The 22,534-nt window shown below is 39.3% G+C and overlaps 1 protein-coding gene across 4 annotated transcripts; it reads right to left on the reverse strand.

Moving 5' to 3' along the window:
• Positions 1-476: 476 nt before the first annotated feature.
• Positions 477-22,470, reverse strand: PABIR2 (PABIR family member 2). 4 transcript variants are annotated; one of them, XM_003420852.4, is made up of 10 exons: positions 21,402-22,470; positions 19,056-19,134; positions 14,865-14,921; positions 14,517-14,560; positions 14,378-14,432; positions 14,043-14,144; positions 13,508-13,590; positions 12,867-12,928; positions 10,215-10,311; positions 477-2,606 (listed from the first exon to the last, which is right to left on the reverse strand). In XM_003420852.4, exons 1-10 carry the CDS (start codon positions 21,497-21,499, stop codon positions 2,537-2,539), a joined length of 747 nt encoding a protein of 248 aa, XP_003420900.1. In that variant the 5' UTR covers positions 21,500-22,470; the 3' UTR covers positions 477-2,536. The 4 variants fall into 4 exon arrangements, with proteins under 4 accessions (XP_003420900.1, XP_003420898.1, XP_010598726.1 ...); XM_003420850.4 differs by having other exon boundaries at positions 477-3,553; XM_010600424.3 differs by having other exon boundaries at positions 478-2,606; positions 12,867-12,931.
• Positions 22,471-22,534: the final 64 nt, after the last annotated feature.

Below are 22,534 nucleotides of genomic sequence, written 5' to 3' on the forward strand. Positions count from 1 at the left end.
ACTCTCAGAGAGTTGAGGAAAAAATATATGTATGCATATAGATAGATATAGAGAGAGAATGATAAAGTAAATATGCTCAAGTATTAACAATTGGGGAACCTGGATGAAGGATATACAGGCGTTCTTTGTGTTATTCTTGCAACTTTTCTCTCAGTTTGAAACTATTACAAGATGAAAAGTATTTTAAAATAAAATCACTAGTATATATTTTTAAAACAGAAAATAAAATGGAGTGTTTAGAAACTGAGGCATGCATAAAAGGCTTTGATTTTTTGACAGGTACTCCCTCTTGTTCAAAAAACAATTTATAGTGGTTTATAAATAGGTAAAAAAAAAAAGTTAAAATCAAGTAAGAAGTATGTGTGAGCTTGATCAGAACCTTCTAAATTGTCAGATTCTACAAAATGCTCTTGAAAATTTGACAGATTATGTGAAGAGGTTTCTCTTTGTTTTTGGAAACAGCCCAAACTTCAATACAGCTATTAGTTCTTTTATGTTCCTGATATTCTTTTATTCAAAACTTGACCTGCAATTAGACACAGAGCATGAAACATTGGGATATGGAAGCAGAAAATAATTATCAGTAAGAATAAAAGAGAATTTTAAAAAATTTACAAAATTTTATGCATGTATACATACTTTATTAAATTTGCATTCTAAGATATACATAAGGCCAGCATTTCATAAAACTTTCTATTATTCCAAAAGCAGTTATTGAAACAGTGATTATATGTCAGTCAAGCAAAAACAGTATCTATAGGATTTTCTCATATCAGCTCTTATACTCGTTTTCAAATAGAAGCCTGAAATATGTGATATAATATTAGAATAGGAAGAAAGTATTTTCCTTTATAACAATGATCACTGTTCAAATATTAGACTTCATATAAAAATAAAGGGGTACTGTCAGCAAAGGTCGTCTGAGAATCAGCGTATCTTTTATTTACTTCAGAACAATCCCTGCACAAACTAGTCGATTTAAACAGTAAAAACGAACATTGGTTTAAACACTAAAGCAAATCATCTTCTGTCCTAGGTCTCATACCACCTGGACAGTTTCATTCTCCTGCCCCAATTCTACCCCCTACCCCCGAATTACTACAATTTCAAAAATGAATTTAACTAACATTACATTTTAAAGGTTATTTCTTAACAGTCCTAAATTAGAGCCCAAAAATGATGGCCAAAAGTGTCCCTTTGAGGCAAAGAAGACAGTAGAGTGAAGGTGGATAAATATTCTACAAGATGAAACCATCTCTTCTTACAGGCGGAAACAGCTTAACGTGGTTCTTAGACAAATCAATACACTGAATACCATCAGAGTAATTTTTCTTTAAAATGGCATACCAGGGGACAATCTTCATAATAAACACGTTTGTTAGGTTTGAAGGACTATGGACTTTGCACAGATAAAAGCAATACAAGAAAGCAAGCCATGAATGGCCACCACGGCAGTTACCACACGTTAAGAGAAAGAACACGTCTGATGCTGTAACAGAACTACTGCGAGCTAAGTGATACTCTCCTATAACTGAAAGAGACTAGGTCTCCCTTCAGGCCATACAACAGTGCCAGTCCGTGAGTACCTTCAAAGCACATCATCTTCCTTTAAAATTCAATGATCTTTGCCTTCAAAAGATACAAATGCAGTGGTTTTTGATTCTTACAATCATTTAAGAATGGATGATGAGCCTAGCAGGAAAATTTGCATATTAAATACAGACAATCCAACCATGACAGCTCAACATTAAGAAAAAAATCTATCACCACAGGCATTTTGAGACAATTATAAATAATAAATAACGATAAATTACAGGCAGGCTTTTTTAATAGCTCAGTCATGATTTTCCTCTTTTAAAACTTAAGTAATTTATGATAACCTCAGACTTACGTACAACATTCACAGCTCAAACCAAAAACCCCAAACCTGCTGCCGTTGAGTCAATTCCAATTCATGGTAACCCTACAGGACGGGGTAGAACTGCCCCACAGGGTTTCCAAGGCTGTAATCTTTACAGAAGCAGATCACCAGGTCTTTTCTCCCACAGAGCGGCTGGTGGGTTCGAACTGCCAACCTTTTGATTGGCAGCTGAGTGCTTTAACTGCTGCACCACCAAGGGCTCCTTGTTCATAGTTCAAACAGCTTCTTAAAAGCAGAATGCACAAAACGTTGAAATTTTTGAGCTCGTAAAAGACTCCTCCTACATATTAAATGGCCCCAACCATCAGGCAGCAGGCGCAAGAACTGGACTTCCATTCTGATGGCAACGCAATAACCAAAGCACAGTCAGAGCAGCACCAATCACCACACGACAAAACAAGCGAGTCCAATGACAAAAAGTAAACCGAAAAAGCAGCAATCGAAACAGCATGTGGCAATCACACACAGAAAGCCCCCCTTTCCACCCTACCTTATGATACACATCCCTTACAGCATGACAGTGCACCCAAAGGCACCTACGGCCTCATACCACCACCTGAGACACCGACAGCTCCGTGTAGGCTTTTCTACACAGTGGTTTGGGTGTAAATAACATTATTCATTCATTTGTAGATGTTCCACACATCTGGTCAAGGCAGGAATTTCTTCTCCTTGATAACACCACCTAGAAATATTAACAATATTTTACATATTCCTCAGGGCAACAGGTTGGGGGAGAAAAGTATCAACTGTGGTAGCTAAGTCATAAGAATCTGTGGTGACTACTCCAGGCAGCCTGTACGTCCATTTACATTCACAACGCTAAAATCAATCCTCGCTTCAGACACTTCAACGGCAAAGAAGCAACGTGAATAGTAATGAAAGCGACTATGCGTTTCTTCCCCTCTGTGAGAAATGGCAAGTAAGCAGCTCAAACGGGAAAGGGAAACGAAATAATGTACTTTAAGCTGATGCAGAAAAAGAAAAAGCCTAATATAATCAAAAGCAAGTCTTCTAATTATTGTGAATTAAAGAGACTTGATACGATGTAGTCGACAGAGAACAACAAAAAAAATCTCTCAAGCAAGAGAATTTCTGATCAACTCTACCTGTCATATCACTGCTGGGAAAAAGAACCACGATCAAAAATATGTCTCAGTACTTTCCTTAAACTTATAGGCTCTAAAATAGGTGCCCTCGAGGCCCCAAGAAAAAAAAAAAAGCAGACTCTAAGCAATCAAAAATGAGTATTTGAGATTTGTCACTAAATCCAAAGGGAGATCAGCAAAAACAGACATTAGTAAGGTCAATACACTTGCAGAATTGGACTTTAGAGAAAAGATGCCGAGAGAGAGCGGCATCCACCCAAACAGTTTAATAAAGCTGTAAAACTTTAATCCTCATTCGGGATCAAAGCTCTCTGTGTTTCTCAGTAAATGTGCTCTATAGGAAACAGCAGTTACAACGCTGAATCAGAAATGGTTAAGTCACTTGGGTGAGAGATCATCCATCAAGATGAACGAGGAGCATGAATTGGAGCATGCTACTGAAGACTCCGCGGGAGTGCTGCCTTTAGCCAGGGAGTCTGAGGACAAGGCACTGCTGCTACTACTGCCATCCAAAATATCTGAACTGAGGACAAAGCAAAAAGAATGATAAGCAAATGCATCAGGGTAAACATCACATGCCATGACATAATTTCGAGAACTCACAAATCAGTAGAGCATTTGTAAATAATAAAAAGCATCAAAGCAACAGCAATGAACTACATAATGGACTACATTTAGATACCTGCAAAATGATAAATCCAAAGTAAGACTTTCAACGTCCTGTATCATTTGAGTGCTCTTCAGGAGGCACCAGAATGTCCAAATTACATTAAGCATTCCTCTGGATATGGCATGGTTCTCGTGATAGAGTTCCCGTCCCTTGAGCTCAGGAGATTTCTAGCTTTATGGTTTATTTCTTCTTACCTTCCCACCGGGCTTACAGTCAGAAGAACGGTTACTTATTGGGGTACCTTGGCCTGTCTGAAGTAGTCTATCAAGCATACTGCTTCATAGTTCCCCCACTCTAAAACAAAGTCATTCAACTGCCCTACATTTTACTACTTCCCAACTCCCAAGAGGCCTTCAACAGAAACATTTTACTTTTTGTTTTCCCCTCCAATTACATGCCTTACAGATTCTTTTCATTTCATGAATTTCTTACACTGTTTCCTTTCCTTTCGCCTTCAAAACCCAAAGACCCCCTGTTCTCTCTAAAGAACGTTTTTCTTTGATCTCCTCAGTTACCATTCAGGAAGCTTCTAAAACAAACACTCTACACCCATGGTCCCAATACATCATCTTCCACTGCCTTTTTAATCCTGACAACTGGCTTCTGCTTCTATTCTTGCACTAAAACTCCTGACCTGGGCATCAAGATATATCTATATGCCAGCCCAGGGATAACTTATCCATCAGCCCCGGCCCTCACTGCTTCTAACAATCAATCTGGCCTCCCTCATAAACCGGCTTCACATTTCAGCATGGAATAAGAGCCTTCACAATTTGGCATGGACTTGCCTTTCTGGTTTTGATTCCCACCAACCCAATATATAAGCTCTATGTTCTACATTTTGCCCAAGCTCACTCATTCTTTTATTCTGATATTTATTGTGTGTCTGCCAAGTGCAGGAATCATGCTAGATATTAGAAATACAATGGTGTGTAAGACAGACACGGTCCCTGCCCTAACTGAATTTACAGTACAGCACAAGAGACACATTTAAAAAATCATCTTGCTAATAAACATGCACTTATAAGTTGTGAGAAAAGTAATGAAGAAAAGATACAAGGGGTGATGAAAGTACATCACGTGGGTGACCTGATGTTAGCTGGAAGAACAGGGAAAGGCTCCCCAGAAATGGTATTTGAGCCACAATCTGAAGATGAATAGGCATTAAGGTAAGGTGCAGGAGGCAGCAAGGGTAGTTCCAGGAAACCAAAGCTGGCGAGTGTGGCTGTAGTACAGACAGGAAGTGAAACATGGCGAGAGAGAAAGTTACGAGGCAGTAGGCAGTTTTAGGATTTACACAGCCATATATATTTTTTTTTTGAAAAGGAAAATGCATAGAATTAGAGAAGGAGTCATGAGTAAGGGAATACAGGTTATAGTTTCAGCTTGGTCACTAGCTCCTTTGCAAAAGTGCGTTCTGGTCTAAGATGCTCTGAGTTATGTGTCTTAAATATTATCATTTTAATGAATTTCCAAGTGAATTTATTTCCAGTGCTAAGTAACTTAGGGTACATTTCAAAGTTTCTGGACCCTATACCACCCTTGATGAAACAAAACTTTTTTTTTCCTCTCCCTGCATCTCTGCTCTTCTCTTTTTCTTCAAAATGTCTTTTCTTCCTATTGCCTGTGCATTTTTTTTTAAGGTGGGGGCAGACTATAAATAGTCTTTGGAAAAATCAAAATAAAACTGGAACCAGTATATTCTACAGTAATCTTACTGGCAGCTCACTGCCGTCAACTACATCATTAATAACACCACTTTTAAGTAAGACGTTTGGAAAATTTAGTTGGCTCTGATATTTGTTTCGACCAAATGGCAAAATGAGTCTAAACTAGAAATTATTCACACCACTGAAAGAAAGTTGCACAGATAATCTAAGACATTGGAAAATCAAAAGACCTTTAGATTTGCCTTTGGAACATATGTGATTTTTCCTCCTGTAGCCTTCTGCCTAGACTAATATTAAAACGAATTTACTTTCCTAAAGCACATACTGGCTGGGTGGCAGCAGGACATGATCTGGGCTGCTTGGCAGGAAGAAAGGTGCTTAGATGAAAATTTGGCCACCGAGTAGATAATCTGAATATATTAATAAAGAACTTCTTATTCTGACCACCAAACTTATGGTGAACTCTGGGTTAAAAGATGCCGTTTGTAATAAGACCTCTTATGCTTAGGTGAATCCTGTATTCACTCAAAAACACAGAACATGATTCATGCGACGAAACCTGCCTTCTAACACACTTGATTACCTTATGAGAAATAAGCTACCGGAGAAGTTACCAAGAAGATTAGGAAAAAAAAAATGAACCTGGACATTTTATTGCATATAGTTTCAAGAAGTTCTTCTCTATGATTAAATATAAGCATATATATTTTTGTTCATTAACAGAAAAAAATAGCATACTTACACTGAGTCTCCACTGCAGTTTTGATTCCGAACTTGGTAAATTTTAAAGCAGACATTTTCACTATACTAGCTTAGTATAATGATTTTAGAAACTTCAAAGGGTAAACCCTGTCTCCTCTTCTTCTTTGTGGGGATGGGGCAAGGAACAAACTACAACTATTTAAATTATTTTTTCTGCTCACTAAGAGGTAATATAAAAACGGTTTCCTTAGTTTCATTATCAAGTAGACTGATATCCTTGGCAATAGAAACTAGAAGGCAGCTGGTTCCTGTTTCTGGCCCTATTTCTAAGAATACGGATACATAATCAACGAAAATGTATTAAAGACATAGAAAAAAAGTTTCTGCAAAAGATCCAACTTTTACATAAGAGGAATAACTCATTTTAAATTTCTTATTATAGACATAAATCTCAGCAATATTAGTACACAGGGCATTCCAAGTCTTACGGCAATTTTAAGCTTTAATAATCTGAGACGTACAGATGCTACAAACTTAAAAAAAATCATTTGAAAGTTTAAGTTGTAAATTTCTTTTGACACTTAAGTTTTGAGAATTTTGAATAATAATTTTCAAAAAAATTTGGGGGTAAAATACAAATAACAAAAAATTTGCCATTTTAACCATTTTTAAATGTATAATTCAGGGACGTTAATTAGAGTCACCATGTTGTGCAACCAGCACCATTATCTATTTCCAAAAGTTTTTCATCACCCCAAACAGAAATTCAGTGCCCCTTAAGCAATAACTCCTTATTCTCCACTGACTGCCCCAAGGTCCTGGTAACCACTAATAAAACTTCTGTCTCTATTCATATAATTTGCCTATTTTAGCTATTTCATATAAGTGGGGTCATACAATTTTTGTCCTTTTGGGTCTGGTTATTTCACTTAACATAATGTTTTCAAGGTTTGCCCATGTTGTGGCATATATCAGAACTAAATTTCTCTTTATGGCTGAATAATATTTCATGGTATGTACATACCACGTTTTATTTATCCATTCATCTGTCGATGGACACTTGGGTTATTTTCACTTTTTGGCTATAGTGCTGCTATGAACATTCATGTACTCGTATTCGTTTGAGTACCTGTTTTCAATTCTTTTCGGTATATGCCTAGGAGTGGAATTGCTGGATTATATGGCAATCCTATGTTTAACATTTGAGGAACTGCCAAATTTTTCTCCACAGCGGCTGCACCATTTCCCCACCAGCAATGTACGAGAGTTCCAATTTTTCCAAATCCTCCTCAACACTTATTTTTCATTTTCCTGATAATACCCATCCTAAGTTTTTTTTTAACAAGTATGAAGTGGTATCTCATTGTGGTTTTGATTAGCTTTTTCCCAATGATTAATGATGTTGAGCATCTTTTCATGTGTTTATTAACCATTTGTATATCTTCTTTGGAGAAATGGCTTTTTAAGTCCTTTGCCCATTTCTTAATTGGGTTGTTTGTCTTTTTGTTGTTGAGTTGCATGAATTCTCTCTATATATTGGATATTAAATTCTTATCAGATATATAGTTATCAATTTTTTTCCATTCTTTAGGTTGTCTTGAATAATAATTTTAATTTATTTCGATTCCTCTGATTGAAGACAGCAAATATTAAAATGAAAATGAAAATTAAATGCTTATTCAAAAATCACAAAACTAAGTATAAAGAAATCTAAGTAATTAAACTTTAATGATACATTTTGTAAGTCGATAGAATCTGAACAAAAACTCTGGTGGCACAGTGATTAAGCTTTCAACTGCTAACCAAAAGGTTGGCAGTTCAAGCCCACCAGGTGCTCCTTGGGAGAAAGACGTGGCAGTCTGCTTCCATAAAGATTACAGCCTTGGAAACCCTATGGGGCAGTTCTACTCTGTTCTATAGGATTGGTATGAGTCAGACTGACTCAACGGCAAAGAGTATAGCATCTGAACATCTGCCCTAAGACTACTGGGACATCTGTATTTTCACTCAAAACAGATCTGATAGGAATTTAAAGTGTGGCTAGCCTTTAATAAGACTAAAATCTACAAATACAATTAAGGATATTCAAAATTAAAAAATCGAATAGCGAAAAGACTATAGGTTCTCAAAGACTGACTAAATAAATATGGATAAGAATCTAAAGATCCGATACCCTTCAACTAAATTTGACCAATAATGGTTATCATATGAAGTATTTAATTTAGGAAAATACTAAAATTATTTCTAGTATTTCTGGGTCTATGATTTGCTTTAAAATTCTCCCAGAGGAAGAGAAGGAAATAGATCAAACAAGATTGGTTGTGTGTTGATAGCTGCTGAAGGTGGGTGATGGGTACATGGGAGTTCATTACGCCAATCTCTCTACATAGGTTTTAAAATTTCCATTAGAAAAGGTTAAGAAAGAAAAACAACTCCTTTTTTAATGTATTCCTTGATCCATGTCTTGGCTTGTTAGTACTGTATGAGCGGCTGTGAATAAAATAAATCTTCTAATTTGAGGCAACAGTTTTTTGTGTTTGAGGATCAAAATTTTCCTCCATCACCAATGTCAATGTTCCCAGAGTAACTATAGCCAGTCATCGGTCTAAGGATTATGTGAGTACTGGAATCAGAAACAGGAGTCCCACCATAGCCGCCGTCACAGACAGCTTAGGTCACGCTGCTCAGAGGAATACAAGTCTGAACAAAGGGAAAGTACCCTTGGTAAATACTGTACCTTCTTTCCTTTCTTATTCACTCGAACCTATTTTATGGCATCCTAGACAGTCTAAGACAACACAAAAAGAAAAATCACCTCACCCTGTATAATGTTGGCAAAATGCTTTCATAACTTTTACCTAACTTGGTTAGTAACTAGGCAAGCCAACCTATTTATAGCTACATGCCTATATCAAAAAACACTTTACCATAACAGTGATAGGCAGTTTCAACTAAGTATACAGTTTCATCCACTAGTCCCCTTGACAAGCTTCAGAAGTTTCTCTCTGCAATCAGCTACATACCTGGAAAGGCACTCTGTACCAAAATTAGCACACTGAGCTACCAAGGACAGACAGAGACGAGAGGGTAAAGAGATCGTGGGGCTGAAAATAGACAGAACAATCTAAAAGGCATCTGTTCCAAGGTTAGAACAGTACTGATCAACATGCTTAATAAACAAGAATAACTTGTGACTTCTTGATCAACTACAAGTACAGATTATTTCACACAAAACAATGAATGAGTGACTGGGGAAGAAGGAATTGTCAATTGAATTCTTACCCCCTTAAAGTGGCCTACACACTTCTTTCATTTAGAGGGTACCATCCTTTTATTTTTTTAAATGAGTGCCTTCGTGGGCTTTAAAAAAACTCTCACTGTAAAACTTAGGGAACAAGAAAGTTGTGAAAGGCAGTACACAACTGCATCTAGAACATGGGTACTCGGTGAGTGGGTTTCAAAGTAACAGCTGGTCACTGCCGCTACCTCGTCCCTTTCCTTCTAACTTATCAGCATCTAAGGGCTCAGCTTCAGGGATAGGAAGAGAAGTTAACTATCATAAAAACATGGAAGGTCCTTAAGTTAGAGACCTAAACTAGGATGACTAAGACTAAAAAAGGATTTATGTGAATAGGGCACAAGAATCAGAAAGTGTTACTAGAAAAATGCAACCACAAAATGTAGAATACCCCCAAATTTTGTAACAGTTAAGGCTACTTAGAGAATACCATGCTCAAATGAATGCTGGCATTCTCTGCTAGGTTAAAAGGATATAATACAAAATGCAGGCAGAGCACCTACAATCAATCCACATTACCCACAACAACCCAGAAACTTTCTCACACCATCCAGCTGTTGACCCTGTACCAGACCTTTAGCATCTCTTGAGAGGCTGGCCTAATAGGAGTTAGGAATGAAAGTAAAAGGTACCAAAAAGATATATACACTTCCAAAGGAAGTACTCATGACTTCTAAATTATCTGCTTTTTCACATTTTCCACACCTCAATGGAGATTTCCCCTCCATTACTACAGATGAAAAGTTGAATATGTTTTTTTTTAATTATCTCAGCGTATGCTTGATGTGGCTCTTTTTAAATGGATCATATCCTAATACCCTTTTGATTTTATTTCATTGTTTACCATGAGCTGAGATCAGACAACTGGGCAGCATCAGAAGACAGCATGTTGGTAGTGCCTTGGAAGAGTCTCTTGGGCTGGCTTTCTGTCTCCATTTCACCTAAACAGAGAGGGACGATGCTGATGTAAAATAATTTCACAAATACAGGCTTGGTGCTAAAATGCAGTGAGTGACCTTTGTATAATAGCTTTTATACGAAGCTTATAATACTTCTTTGAGCTGTTACATAAAAGCTATTATTTTTCCATGTGCTTTAAGAAATACACTACTGCATAACCTCAATCAAAAAGTCATCAGCCCTAAAAAAAAATTTTTATATGTAGCATGCCATGGATATATTCCGGGCTCAAGCATAACTGCAATTATGAGGATGACACAGGACCGGGCAGTTGTTTCCTTTCTGTTGTACATAGGGTTGCTATGAGTCGGAACCAACTTGACGACACCTAATAACATGGATATATTCATGTTCTTTGGAAACCCTGGTGGTGTAGTGGTTAAGCGCTATGGCTGCTAACCAAGAGGTCGGCAGTTTGAATCCACCAGGCGCTCCTTGGAAACCCTGTGGGGGCAGTTCTACCCTGTCCTGTAGGGTCGCTATGAGTCGGAATCAACTCGACGGCAGTGGGTTATTCATGTTCTTTAACAGTAGAACACAGATTGCATCATACAAAATGAATGAAGACTAACCACAGTAGCAAATCAAGTATTTGCAAATAGCTGATGCTCACAGTGAAAAATAATTTATGGGAGATGACTAGCAAAGACGATTGATTTTGTATATTTTCATATTTAAATATTTCCTGAGTAAAAGTTAAATAGGTTATTTTTATTATTTTTGTAAAAGTCTGATAAGCAGTATATAAATAAAAGGTTGCTTTAGACTTTTTTGTGAAAATGAAGATAAAAAATATTTTTGAAAGCACACGCTAATTGAAAGTAATTATTAATCAATCTGCAAAACTGACATTTTATTGGCTACCGCAGTGCCTATAGCTTTTCTCAGAACTGGTCATAGAAAGCCACTGCACCAATAGGAATAAGGTTAACATTTTGCCACCAGGAGTACAAACACTGACAACCGTAGGTTAGAAAGAAAAAGCCCCTTTCAAAATAAGCTATGATTTGAATTAAAACATGCACACATCTTGGTTTTGAAGCTTTTTTATCTGATCTTTAAAATGGAATGTGAAAGACAATTTAATTCATGAGCCTATCTACATTCCAGTAGGAAATTAGTAACTCTGAACTTAAAACTTTACACGATTCTTATGATGAAAAAAGAATAAGCAAGAACAAGTGCAACATTCAGTTTTTCCATATTATTAATTAACTCATATTATTTTTCCTCTGCAGCTATTATGAAAAGTCCTGAAAGTCAGAAGTGGCCATATTTTTATTTGCTTTTGCCATGCTGTGACACATAGCTTTTAAAAGCTGCTGCCGGGCTTTCAAACTCCACCTCATTAGCAAAAGACTTTAGCCCTTTGAGCAAAGAACTTCTCCATCTGCTGGTATACTCTGGAATTGCTATGAAACCAAACCACCATACGGATTCTACCAACTTACTTCCTGCAACAAATTTAATAACAATAATCGTTTTTATTTTCAAGTGTGATTTTCACATAATAGCTCCTGAGACGGTCCTTAAAAGGACTGTAAATATTGCCTTGCAACACATTTTAAGGAAAAATACTTTTATTGATAAAATAAAATTTATTCACTGAATACTAATAACGTCACCATCAGGATTCACTTTCTAGAGCACACCATTTTCAGTTTTAAGTTGTCTGAAATACAGCACGCTTTTTTAATCTGTATATGATGCTATCACTGGCAAGTTTTAACCAAAGCCACAAGTACCCATTCACCTGACATTAGGAGAGTTGGTTTGTTTATTGCCCCCGAAGGTGATCTTCACAAAGTAACCACTTAGGGAACTGCTTTTTAAAGTCATTGTTGAAAGTCTTGTATAAAATGACATCCAATACTTGCAATTGTGTGGTCATATTCTCAGGAATAATGACTAAACCCGTGCTAACTTTCTTTGCCTTTTTTTAAAAACAGATTCTATCAGGTGCCTTCTGTAAGCATGTAAAACTACCATTGATTGAGATTATTCTAGTTTACTGCTTTGTGGTTCAAAATAAGGTAATTAAGAGAGCACCTTGTTGTATCAAAAACACTATAGAAACTTGACTATCAGGCAATTCCCTCTTTGCCGAGGAGTAATTTGGTGGTGGGGGGCATGAGCCTCAATGCGATGTGAGCATATAGCATGGTTATAGAGCTATTTGCTATGACAGGAGTGCATACTTCTGTAGCATAGCAACTACGCATTTCTTTCACATTTGAATCGCTGAAACTGGCAATATTTTGGGAATATATGCTGCTAATATGAATTTTGAATAAGATTCAGTTATGAAGTATAAAAATGATATTAAAAAAAACCAAACCCATTGTTGTCGAGTTGATTCCAACTCACAGCACGACCATATATAGTATCAAATAACCAATTTACAAAATATAGAATTGGTAAAGCATACATTCACATTCAGAAAACAAGGACGGTGTGTGTTGAACTACTTTCAGACAGGAATTCTAGTTTTTAATTCAAGCTTGACTTGGTTTAATATCAGCAGTGTGAAGCATACCTTTTCTTTTAAGAGGACCAAGGACACTGGGTCTAATGCACTTGACTGGACTTTGACTCCGCCTGCTGAAATGAATAAATGAACAGGATGACTTGAAGTACTTCCAAGATGGGAGACAAACAGTGTTAACAGCCCACCAAATAAATAAATAAAGATAAACTAATAGACAAATAAATGAGTCTGACACTCATGTAGGGAGAAAAGAAAAATGCTTGTGTTGTAAGTTAAGTAACTGAAATGTTAATACATGATGTGACCTGGTACACGGCAATTGGGAATAACATGGCACTTTAGGCAATTTATTTTAGCCATAATGAAACAAAATGCCCACGACAGTTTTAAAAAGTGATACCTAATTGGAATTTTATTTGGATTTTGACTGAGAAATGATCTTAAAAAAAGCTCCTAATCCTTAATAAGGATAAATTATTGTGTGTGTGTGTGTGTATGCGTGCATGCACATGCCCGCAAGTTTCCCTCTGAATATACAGACAGCAGGTATATGAATGTTCACTGTGAAATTCTTTTGGTTTTGCTGTATGTTTGAAAATTTCCATAATAAAATGTTGGAGAAAAAATTAATCCAGAGACAAATTAAATGAGCGGCACTTAAACTACATTTAGAATTCCGGTTCACATACCTCGAAAATCGTCTTGGACTAGGAACAGGACTTGGCGGTAATCCACTGCTACTCACAAACATTTGTAAGGATGGTGAAAAACACTGGTAGAAAAAAATATTTAATATTAAAATCTTTCTATTGCTCCAGTTTTTACAAGGTTCTTTTCAAAATGACGGAAACCCTGGTGGCATAGTGGTTAAGTGCTACGGCTGTTAACCAAAAGGTCAGCAGTTCGAATCTGCCAGGCACTCCTTGGAAACTCTATGGGGCAGTTCTACTCTGTCTTATAGGGTCGCTATGAGTCGGAATCGACGCAACGGCAATGGGTTTTTTTGGTTTTCAAAATGACAGAGACGAAGTACTGAGAACTGCTTATGAGCTGTCTTATATTTTTTCAAATTATTATCAGAGATTTTCATTATTGTTCTTTTAAGTAATTGAATTCCTCATAAGTGAGGTAATGTGTGTGTGTGTGTGTGTGTGTGTGTGTGTGTTTAAGAAAGAAAACAACTAAGTGTGTGAAAAAGAGTTACTATCTTGTCCGTGATCCTACCTTTCCAAACCCTCTGGTGGGTGATGGTGCTGGAGAAACTGGAATGAAGTCAATTCTCTTGGGAGAATATAATTTCTCCGACTTCTCGAAATCACTATCACTCTGTAAACATAAAGTGTTATCTCCTCATAACAGCAACACATAGACATTTTTAGAGCAGAAATGTATAGACTAAAAAGTGGCACTCTACTATTCTGCTGGAAAAGCAGAGATCAAAAACGAATACAAATTTGGAAGCAAGAGGTACAGAAGGATATGGAAAAATTAAGGAGGCCAATGAACAACATAGAGGTTTCCAGAAAATAAAAAAGCAAGCAGACACGGGAAAACTTTACCAGGCTCAAGCTCTCATCCCATGATTGGCTTATCTGCATTGCTGTTTGCACTTCCCTAAAACAAACAAAATGAAATGCTATCAGTTCTTACAAACAAGACACTGAGGCTCTCTATGTTCCGTTCTCGTGAGGCACTAACCTTTCATGTGCGGTCTCCCTGTTCACCACCTCCACCCCATCTTCCTGCAAAGACAACAACACGTAGCTGAAAACAAAATATTTATCCACGCACTTCTCTACTGAAAATAAAATTAAAAGGTTTTTCTACCTCATTTGACATTAAGGCAATACAGCAGAACTAACATTCTAAGATTGCCACCCATGTCACATTTGTATTTTATCTGCAAACCCAAGAACTGTAATCTGTCTACAACTAACCAGAGTTGCCACCCGACTCATTTCTAGTATCTAAACCTTCCAAATGAAAATAAAATCAATACGTAAAATCCAGAAAATGGTTAGATCTGAGCTAGTAAGTAAAAGTTACCCTTTTGATTTGATGCAGTCTGCTACTAGGAATACGACTGGGTGAGGATGACAGCAACTGGAAGAAAAAAGTAAACATTTACTATTTTCTGAATCACAAAGCAACAGTCTGGTGTCAGTACTGGTGTACAATCAATTCCTAGATGTTTTCACATTCTTCTTAGAAATGTAGCTCTCTAAGTCGTTGAACAGTAATGCACTACAGGCAATACATTCATTTAGTCTTCAGAAAGTACACCAGGTGTCCAACCTCAGAGCACCATCTGTCGCTAGACAGACACTGACTATAGCACTTTTCCCAAATGAATGCAGAGCTGTGTACATTCACGTAAAAAGATTCCCGGTCTTGGAAATATCCATTACCCCACTTGTCTAAAATAAGGAGCTACATAAGAAGGGAAAGTAAAAAACCTGATTTTTATTACCAACACTCCAGTGGTGGAAAATAGACTAATTAGTACAGTATAATGTTTTGTCTAGGATTAATGTTCACCTCAAACACCTTAAAATTGCAATAAAGAGACTTTGCTTATATAATCTAAAGCCATTCTAAAATTTGATCGCTGTTACCACCACAACTCTTACTGGTTAAAAAGAAAACCAGTGCAAGGACAAGGAGTACCTTTAAAATCACCGTTGTTTTCCTTTAGATCATCATTTTTAAAGACTAATTTTTAAAATAATTTTTTAGAAATGGTCAAATTGTATTCCTTCAAAACAATCACAATCTGATCACAAAAATATAAGGTATAATTCCTATCAACAGATTTTCCAAACCAAACCCACTGCTGCCGAGTTGATTCTGACTCATAGTGACCCTGTAAGGGCAGAGTAGAACTCCTCAATGGTTTTCCGAGGTTGTAAATCCTTACAGAAGCAGACTGCCACATCTTTCCCCCAAGGAGCAGCTGGTGGGTTGGAACTGTCAACCTTTCATTTAGCAGCTGAGCACTTTAACCACTGTGCCACCAGGGCTCCTTTCAACAGTTTGTACAGGGTTCTAATAGCCAGAATGGAAACAACTACGATTTATTCCCTAATGAGATACAAATTAGTTTGTAATACTATAAAATCAAATAAGCAACTATCCAGTTGCAAAGCCAAAACCAAACCTGTTGTCGTCAAGTCGATTCCGACTCATGTTACAAGAGATACTATTCTATTAAAACTTTCTTGGACACAGATGTAATAAGTAGTATAAAATGGTAATAAACTTCTAAGTTTTTTAGGTCAAATCTAATTCAGGTAAAAAAAAATTTTAAGTTATCCACTAAAATATGATTTTACCTCAGGAGATACCCCTTCATTACCTACTCCTTTTACTTTTCCCTCTCCTAGGCTTTGAAAAGGGAAACTAGCAGTGAAAACCTTTTAAAAAGTCTTTTTTTTTTCATTACAAAAGCAATACATGTTGATTGGTAACCCCTTAATGAGGTCATTTGGAAAATGGTAAGCCACTAGGGAAGTAAATAAGGCAGGGAGCTCCATAACAGGAGGGTGTGGGAGAAAGCATCTATGTGTCAAGCTCACAGAGAACAAAAGGAACCCAAAAGGAACCCAGAAGGCAGCAAAATAATCAGGAGAGCCAAAGTAAGGACTGCCAAACACTGATGGCAGAGAAATTCAGAAACTTAGATTCTATATCTACATGATACACAATTTGTCAATTTTTCACAAAACCAGAAAGAGCAGAGAAGGACAGAGAGCAGCAAAGCTGTGCCTAATACCAGAAGCAAGAGAGTGACGGACACAGGCTGAAAAACTGCCAAAGAACTTCGAGGAGGTGCCGGTTAATGGTGTTGAGTAAAGCAAAGAGCTCAAGTGGGATAAGAAATGAGGCCCCTGACACTGGCAATTAGGTGGCCATTGGGGACTTTGGCAAGAACAGTCTTTTAATGGAGTTGTGGTAGGAGTAGGGAGATTATGAATCAGCTGACTAGTTAGTTGGTAAGAAACTAGGAGACGAGGAATTAAAGGCAGCTGAGTTTAGCAGAGGGGAAGGAAAAAACGGAAGTAGAGAACTATGGAAAGAAAAAGGTTTTCTGAATGTTAGATGTGTGAGCTGAGAGAAGGTGGGAGGAACAGAGGCAGCAAGGTAGGGAGGAGATATGAGACGGAACAACGTGACAGGAGAGTCAGAAAGCAGATGCGCCTTTAGGGGCACAGCACCATGAGTGAAAGTTGAGACATTTTAAGGAGAAGAAAGCTAAAGTTTATGCAAGATAGGTGTCTGTCTTCTCTGTAGGGTGAGCAGCAGGGGTCATCTGGTGAAAGTGAAAGGTGGTAAGATCGAAAGCTTGCCAAGTTAAAAAAAATTTAGATTGTTGCTCTAGACAACAGCATGGGGCCAGTGCACCTTGAACCTCACATGCCCCTCCAAAAATGCATCTTCTTCCCCTTCAAGCTGCCAATTTCTCTTGATTTCCCTACTCTGAATAAAGGCAACATCATTCCCCTGGGCACCAAGAACTTACATTTCAGCCACTTTGAGTCCTCCTTCTCCCTGCCCTGACGTCTAATCAGCTGTCGAATCTGCGTGTCTTTTTCATCTGCCCCCTCCTTTCCATCTCAACTGCCATCATCTGACTTTTTGCAGATTACTATGGGACACAGATAGGTGCATCAAGATTTATACGTACACTGTGATCCAATGTATACAAATGATTGTGGTTAGTTGCTTTCAAGTTGTTTCTGACACATGGCGACTCCATGTGCGCAGTGTAGAACAGCTCCACAGCGTTTTCAAGGCTGTGACCTTTTGGAAATCGATCGCCAAGCCTTTCTTCCGACACATATCCGGGTAAGTTCAAATTGCCAGCCTTTCAGATAGTAGTTGAGTGCTTAAGCATTTGCGCCACCCAGGGACTCATATACAAATGATAGAAGTACTCAAAAGGGTGCTGTGGAAGGCTTCCCGAAGGAAATAAAAGGATAAAACTGAGTTTTGAAGGTTTCAAACAGCTAGAAAGGGGAATGGGATGGGATGGGGTGAAGGCAAGCATAAGGGTTAACACAGAGCAGGGAATTAACACAGCCCCTTCAGAAAACGAGGTATTTTAGTGCACCCAGAACAGAGTATTTGTAAGGGAGCAGTGAGAGATGAACCTAGACTCAAGTTGATAAGAACCTTCCACATCTTACAAATGCGGAAAGTGAAGTGTAGAGAGACAGTTTTGCCCTTCTCTGCGATGCTATTGATGTTAGACATATAGGTGTGTAACACTTAAAAACATTTTTTCCTATATATGGCAAAAATAGTTACATGTTCTAGTATTCTCAGGGAAGGAGGTGAAGTAAGTGAATCAAACCACCAGATAACTAACATTTTTACGTATTTTTAGTTACTTCAACTGGAAATTTTTCTACAATGTGTTACATTTTTCCCTTTCTTAAACAGATTATACCACATAGGATGGCATGGAAGATCTCTATTCTAATTCCAGCTCTGCCATTTACTAATCGTGTGACTTCGAGCAAGCCACTTATATCGTCTGAGTCCTAGCTGCTGTTCCTTTCAAATAAGAAAAGTATCTTTTGCCCTGCCTTCTTCATAGGGGTTGTTATGAGAAGTAAATGTGTGAAGGTACTGCAATGTGAAAAATACCATACAAGTGTAGGTATTACAATAATTTAAGACGAGGTTAATGACCCAGGTCTCCTGAAGACTGTAAATTATTATGCTGTTCTATGCCAGTGACAGGAGCCCTGGTGGTGCAGTGGTTAAGTGCTTGGCTTCTAACCAAAAGGTTGGTGGCTTGAACCCACCAGCTCTTCAGTGGGAGAAAGATGTGGCAGTCTGCTTCTGTAAAGATTTCAGCCTTGGAAACCCTATGGGGCAGTTCTACTCTGTCCTATAGGGTCGCTATAAGTTGGAATGGACTCGACAACAAGAGTTTGGTTTGGTTTGGGGCTCTCAGCTACAATTAGAAGTTAATACTGACTTGCTTCACAACCATATGCAAGTGCTGACAAATAACAATTAACAATTTTTAAAAACACAAAGTCCCACAGCAAACCAAAAAAAAATTTTTTTTGAACCAGGTCACCTTTTTCACCAAAAGCTGAAAATGGCCACAGTGTAAGCAGTAAATGAGATAGATCTTAAACAATTATGCACAGCACACAATTTTAAGAAATAATTATTTGAAGTGTTTTACGCCTACCCAAACCACTTAGATACTTCTATACTTACTGAGCTGTGATGGCTCATAATGGTTGTACTATTTCTCCGAGTTCTAAATGTATATGGTTGAAAAACCTCTGAAAGGTCACTGAAAAATAAAAATTAAATTGTTAATGTCTTCTCATTTAAGATATTTGTCAACTATATTAACACCCATTCTCTAGCTAACAACTCAATGGCTCCTCCTTTCGTACAATGCACAAACTACTCACCCTTCTCTTCACAGGCTTTCCAACTGGTGTGCCGTGGATTACAGGTTTGCCAAGATACTGATCTCCTCAGGGGGGTGGGGGGGACACCCACAGGGAGAGGTATGGGGCGGAGCTCTAGATTAGTTGCCTCCAGCTGCCCCTGGTCAGAGCTCACACCCCTAAACCGGTTCTCACCAGACATGGGCAGCCTCGTCTGTTTACCCCACAGGACCTACAAGTACTATCTTTTTCTGTGTGTGCTGTGATGTGAGACTCCTAGCAGCACATCTCCCACTGCTGCCCTGAACATGTTCTACCTTTGAAGTCCGCCACTCAATGGAATAAACATACCTGAGGTTTTGCTCATGGTGCTCCTTCTGCCTCGGCTGCCTTCCCTCTTAGCGCCATCTGTCAAAACCCTTGCTCTCCTTCAACACTCACCTCAAATGCCATGTCCTCCATAACACCTTTTTGCATCCCACGAACCTAACGCAATCTTTCAACCCAGCAGCACTGTGGGGGATGAGATGCTTCCTGAGACACCTACCAAACTTTACCTTTTACCAAAGAAAAGTGGGTGTGTGTCTTAAAGCCCTTAGTACACAGGCGTTTTGCTCAACTTTGTATAAGGACCCTGCAGTGCCTAGCAGAGTGCCATGTCCGTGATAAGCATTCAAATGGATTTCCAGAAGTGAACCAGATCGGGCTTCAAAGCACCATTGAGATCACCTAACTTAGCTCTCCTGATGTTTAAATGAGAAAAGAGTCTTAGAAAGGTTAAGTGATTCATTCATGATCGTAGCTAGTTAGTGAGAAAATTGGGATGAGGTCTGGCCTCTGTCACATTATGCTATCTTCAAGTAATTATTTAAATCATCATTCAAAAAAACAGTATATTTTTAGAATTACCTAAACTCAGGTCAACAGGGTCCCCCAAGTGCCTAACAATCACTTGCTTGCCAGATTTAAAAGCACAACCAAAAAAGATAATTTTATTCCTATGTTGTTGTTAGGTGCCGTTGAGTCAGTTCCAACTCATAGCAACCCTACAGGATAGAGTAGAACTGCCCCACAGAACTTCCAAGGAGCGGCTGGTGGATTTGAACTGCCGACCTTTTGGTTAGCAGTGGAACTCTTAGCCACTATGCCACCAGTGCTATAGTATCAAAAATAAATGTAGTCTTAGGAAAAAAAAAAGTCAATCATTTCTTCAGTTTCAAAATGGTATTTAATAAAATAAAAAAAAATCTGTTTTTTCCCCAAAATATAGATTTTATAATTAGTTCACTACCAAGGATTGCTTCTTTCCTTGCCTTCACTGTGCCTGATTAATGTTTTTCGCTAATTCTATTCCCATCCCTTTTTTTGGACTAATTCCATTTCTACAGGGTCTCCCAAACTGTCCCTCTACCTAAGATGAATAGTCTACTTATACAACTGACATACAATAGGCTCAGGAGGTGAGCCCACCTAACCTTAATCATCGCGAGATTCTACCTTAAAATAGACCCGCTGATGACTTATTCTCAGGCATACACAAGACCCTGCCACTAAAAATCAAGGGTCGATTATTTCCATCGTTTTCCAAAACCTGTGTTTTCACTGACCTAAGCTACATGCCTTATTTCTAATTTTTATTCACTAAAATGCATTTCAGGACATTTTAGAATCTGAAAACAGAACAAATCCAAATCATTTAATATGACAAGAATGCATCATTTCACGAAAAGTTATTAGATAAACTGTGATTTATTAAAGTAAACCTCTGTGAAGGCCAGGGTTCCTAGACTAAGCTTAGAAATAGCAGCTCTAAGGGACAGGTGTCAAGTTGCAAATCTAGTTCCAGGGGCTTCAGTCTGATGTTCGGTGGTTAAATTAGGCAGGACAAGCAACCTGTCAGAAGAGCCAGAAGCTTTCTGGAGTTCCTTTTAGAGTGGGACAACAAAGCCTCAGGTAGAGGGTCCTTTTCCCCCTACACTGCCCAGTCTAGGGTCAAACTTTTACTCTACCTTGGGACCCAAGTCACTGTGAAGCAAACAAGTCCCCACCCTCACAGCTGGGAAACCCAAATGTGCTCCAACTCTCACTTTAGGGGAGGAAGGCTGCTTACTCGGAGCCACGGAGCCCCCAAACCCCTTATTCCATCATCCCCAACCCTGCTCACCTGAGCCCATGGATCAGGGGAGCGCTGTTGGATCTCCTCAGGGTGCCCCCATCAGATGTGTCAGGCTCAAAGTCCAGCTCCATTTTCTCCTGAGCCATGTCCAGAACTTGCAGGCAGGCACAGCAGACAGTGCTCAGCTCCTGGTACTTAGCTGTGAACTCCCAAGACTCTCACTGCAGGACTGAGCTGCTGGGGACTAGCAGCTGGGGGCGGGGGCTAAGGGGCGGAGGCTTAGGGGCGGGGGCTGGGGGCGGAGAAAAGTAGGAAAGGAGGAGGAGGAAGACAGGAGGATGGTGAGGGAGCTGAAGGAGGATGGAACTTGAAGGAAGAGGATGGAGCAGAAAAGCGGGGGAGGAGGAGAATGGAGGGAAGAGAGGGTTGGTGGGAGGACCAGAAGGATGGAGGGAGGAGAGAAAAGAAAAAGAGGGAGAGAGGGAAAAAGGAGAGATGGAAAAGGAGGAAGGCAGAGGGGGAAAGGAAGAGGAAAATGGGAGGAAGAAGAAAAAGGGAAGAAAGGAGGAGGAGAAGGAGGGAGGAAGGAGGACAACGGGGTAGGAAAGGAGGAGTAGGTGTGGGGAAGAGGATAGAGGAAGGAGGAGCAGGAGAGAGGGAGAAGGAGGGGGAGGAAACTAGGCAGCTGTGGAACTCATGCTGCTATATTGCTGGCCGTCAACCTCAAGTGGGGCCCGGGTACACGCGCTGCGGCTGCCCTGACAGCGCTAACACCGAGTTGCTGGCAGTCAGGAAGGGCCCGGCCCGGCCGGGCAGCCCCGGCGGCTCCAGCCCCCCATGCTCCGGGACCCGGTCCTGCCCCCCATGCTCTGGGTCCCGGTCCCGGAGGCTTCTCAGCTTGGGATGAGTGCTTCTTCCCTCCCTCCGCCCTCTCGTCTCGAGGACAGATGGGGGTTCTGCCCCTCAGCCGCCCCCGCAGTGCCTCCTTTTCCTCTCTCGAGTTCTAATGGCCCCAGGGAACCTGTTGGGTCCAAGACCAAAATCTACAACCTGCGGCCTCCCACGCTTCGGAGGCGGGAGCCTCCCTCAGGCCGCGGGTCTTCCGCGTCCCGGCACCCATTGGCTCCTGCGCACGCGCGCGGCAGCCGCGCCAATGGACCCGCGGGCACAGAGCATGCGTG

This window comes from Loxodonta africana, chromosome X, assembly GCF_030014295.1.
Source record: "Loxodonta africana isolate mLoxAfr1 chromosome X, mLoxAfr1.hap2, whole genome shotgun sequence".
NCBI lineage: Eukaryota > Metazoa > Chordata > Mammalia > Proboscidea > Elephantidae > Loxodonta > Loxodonta africana.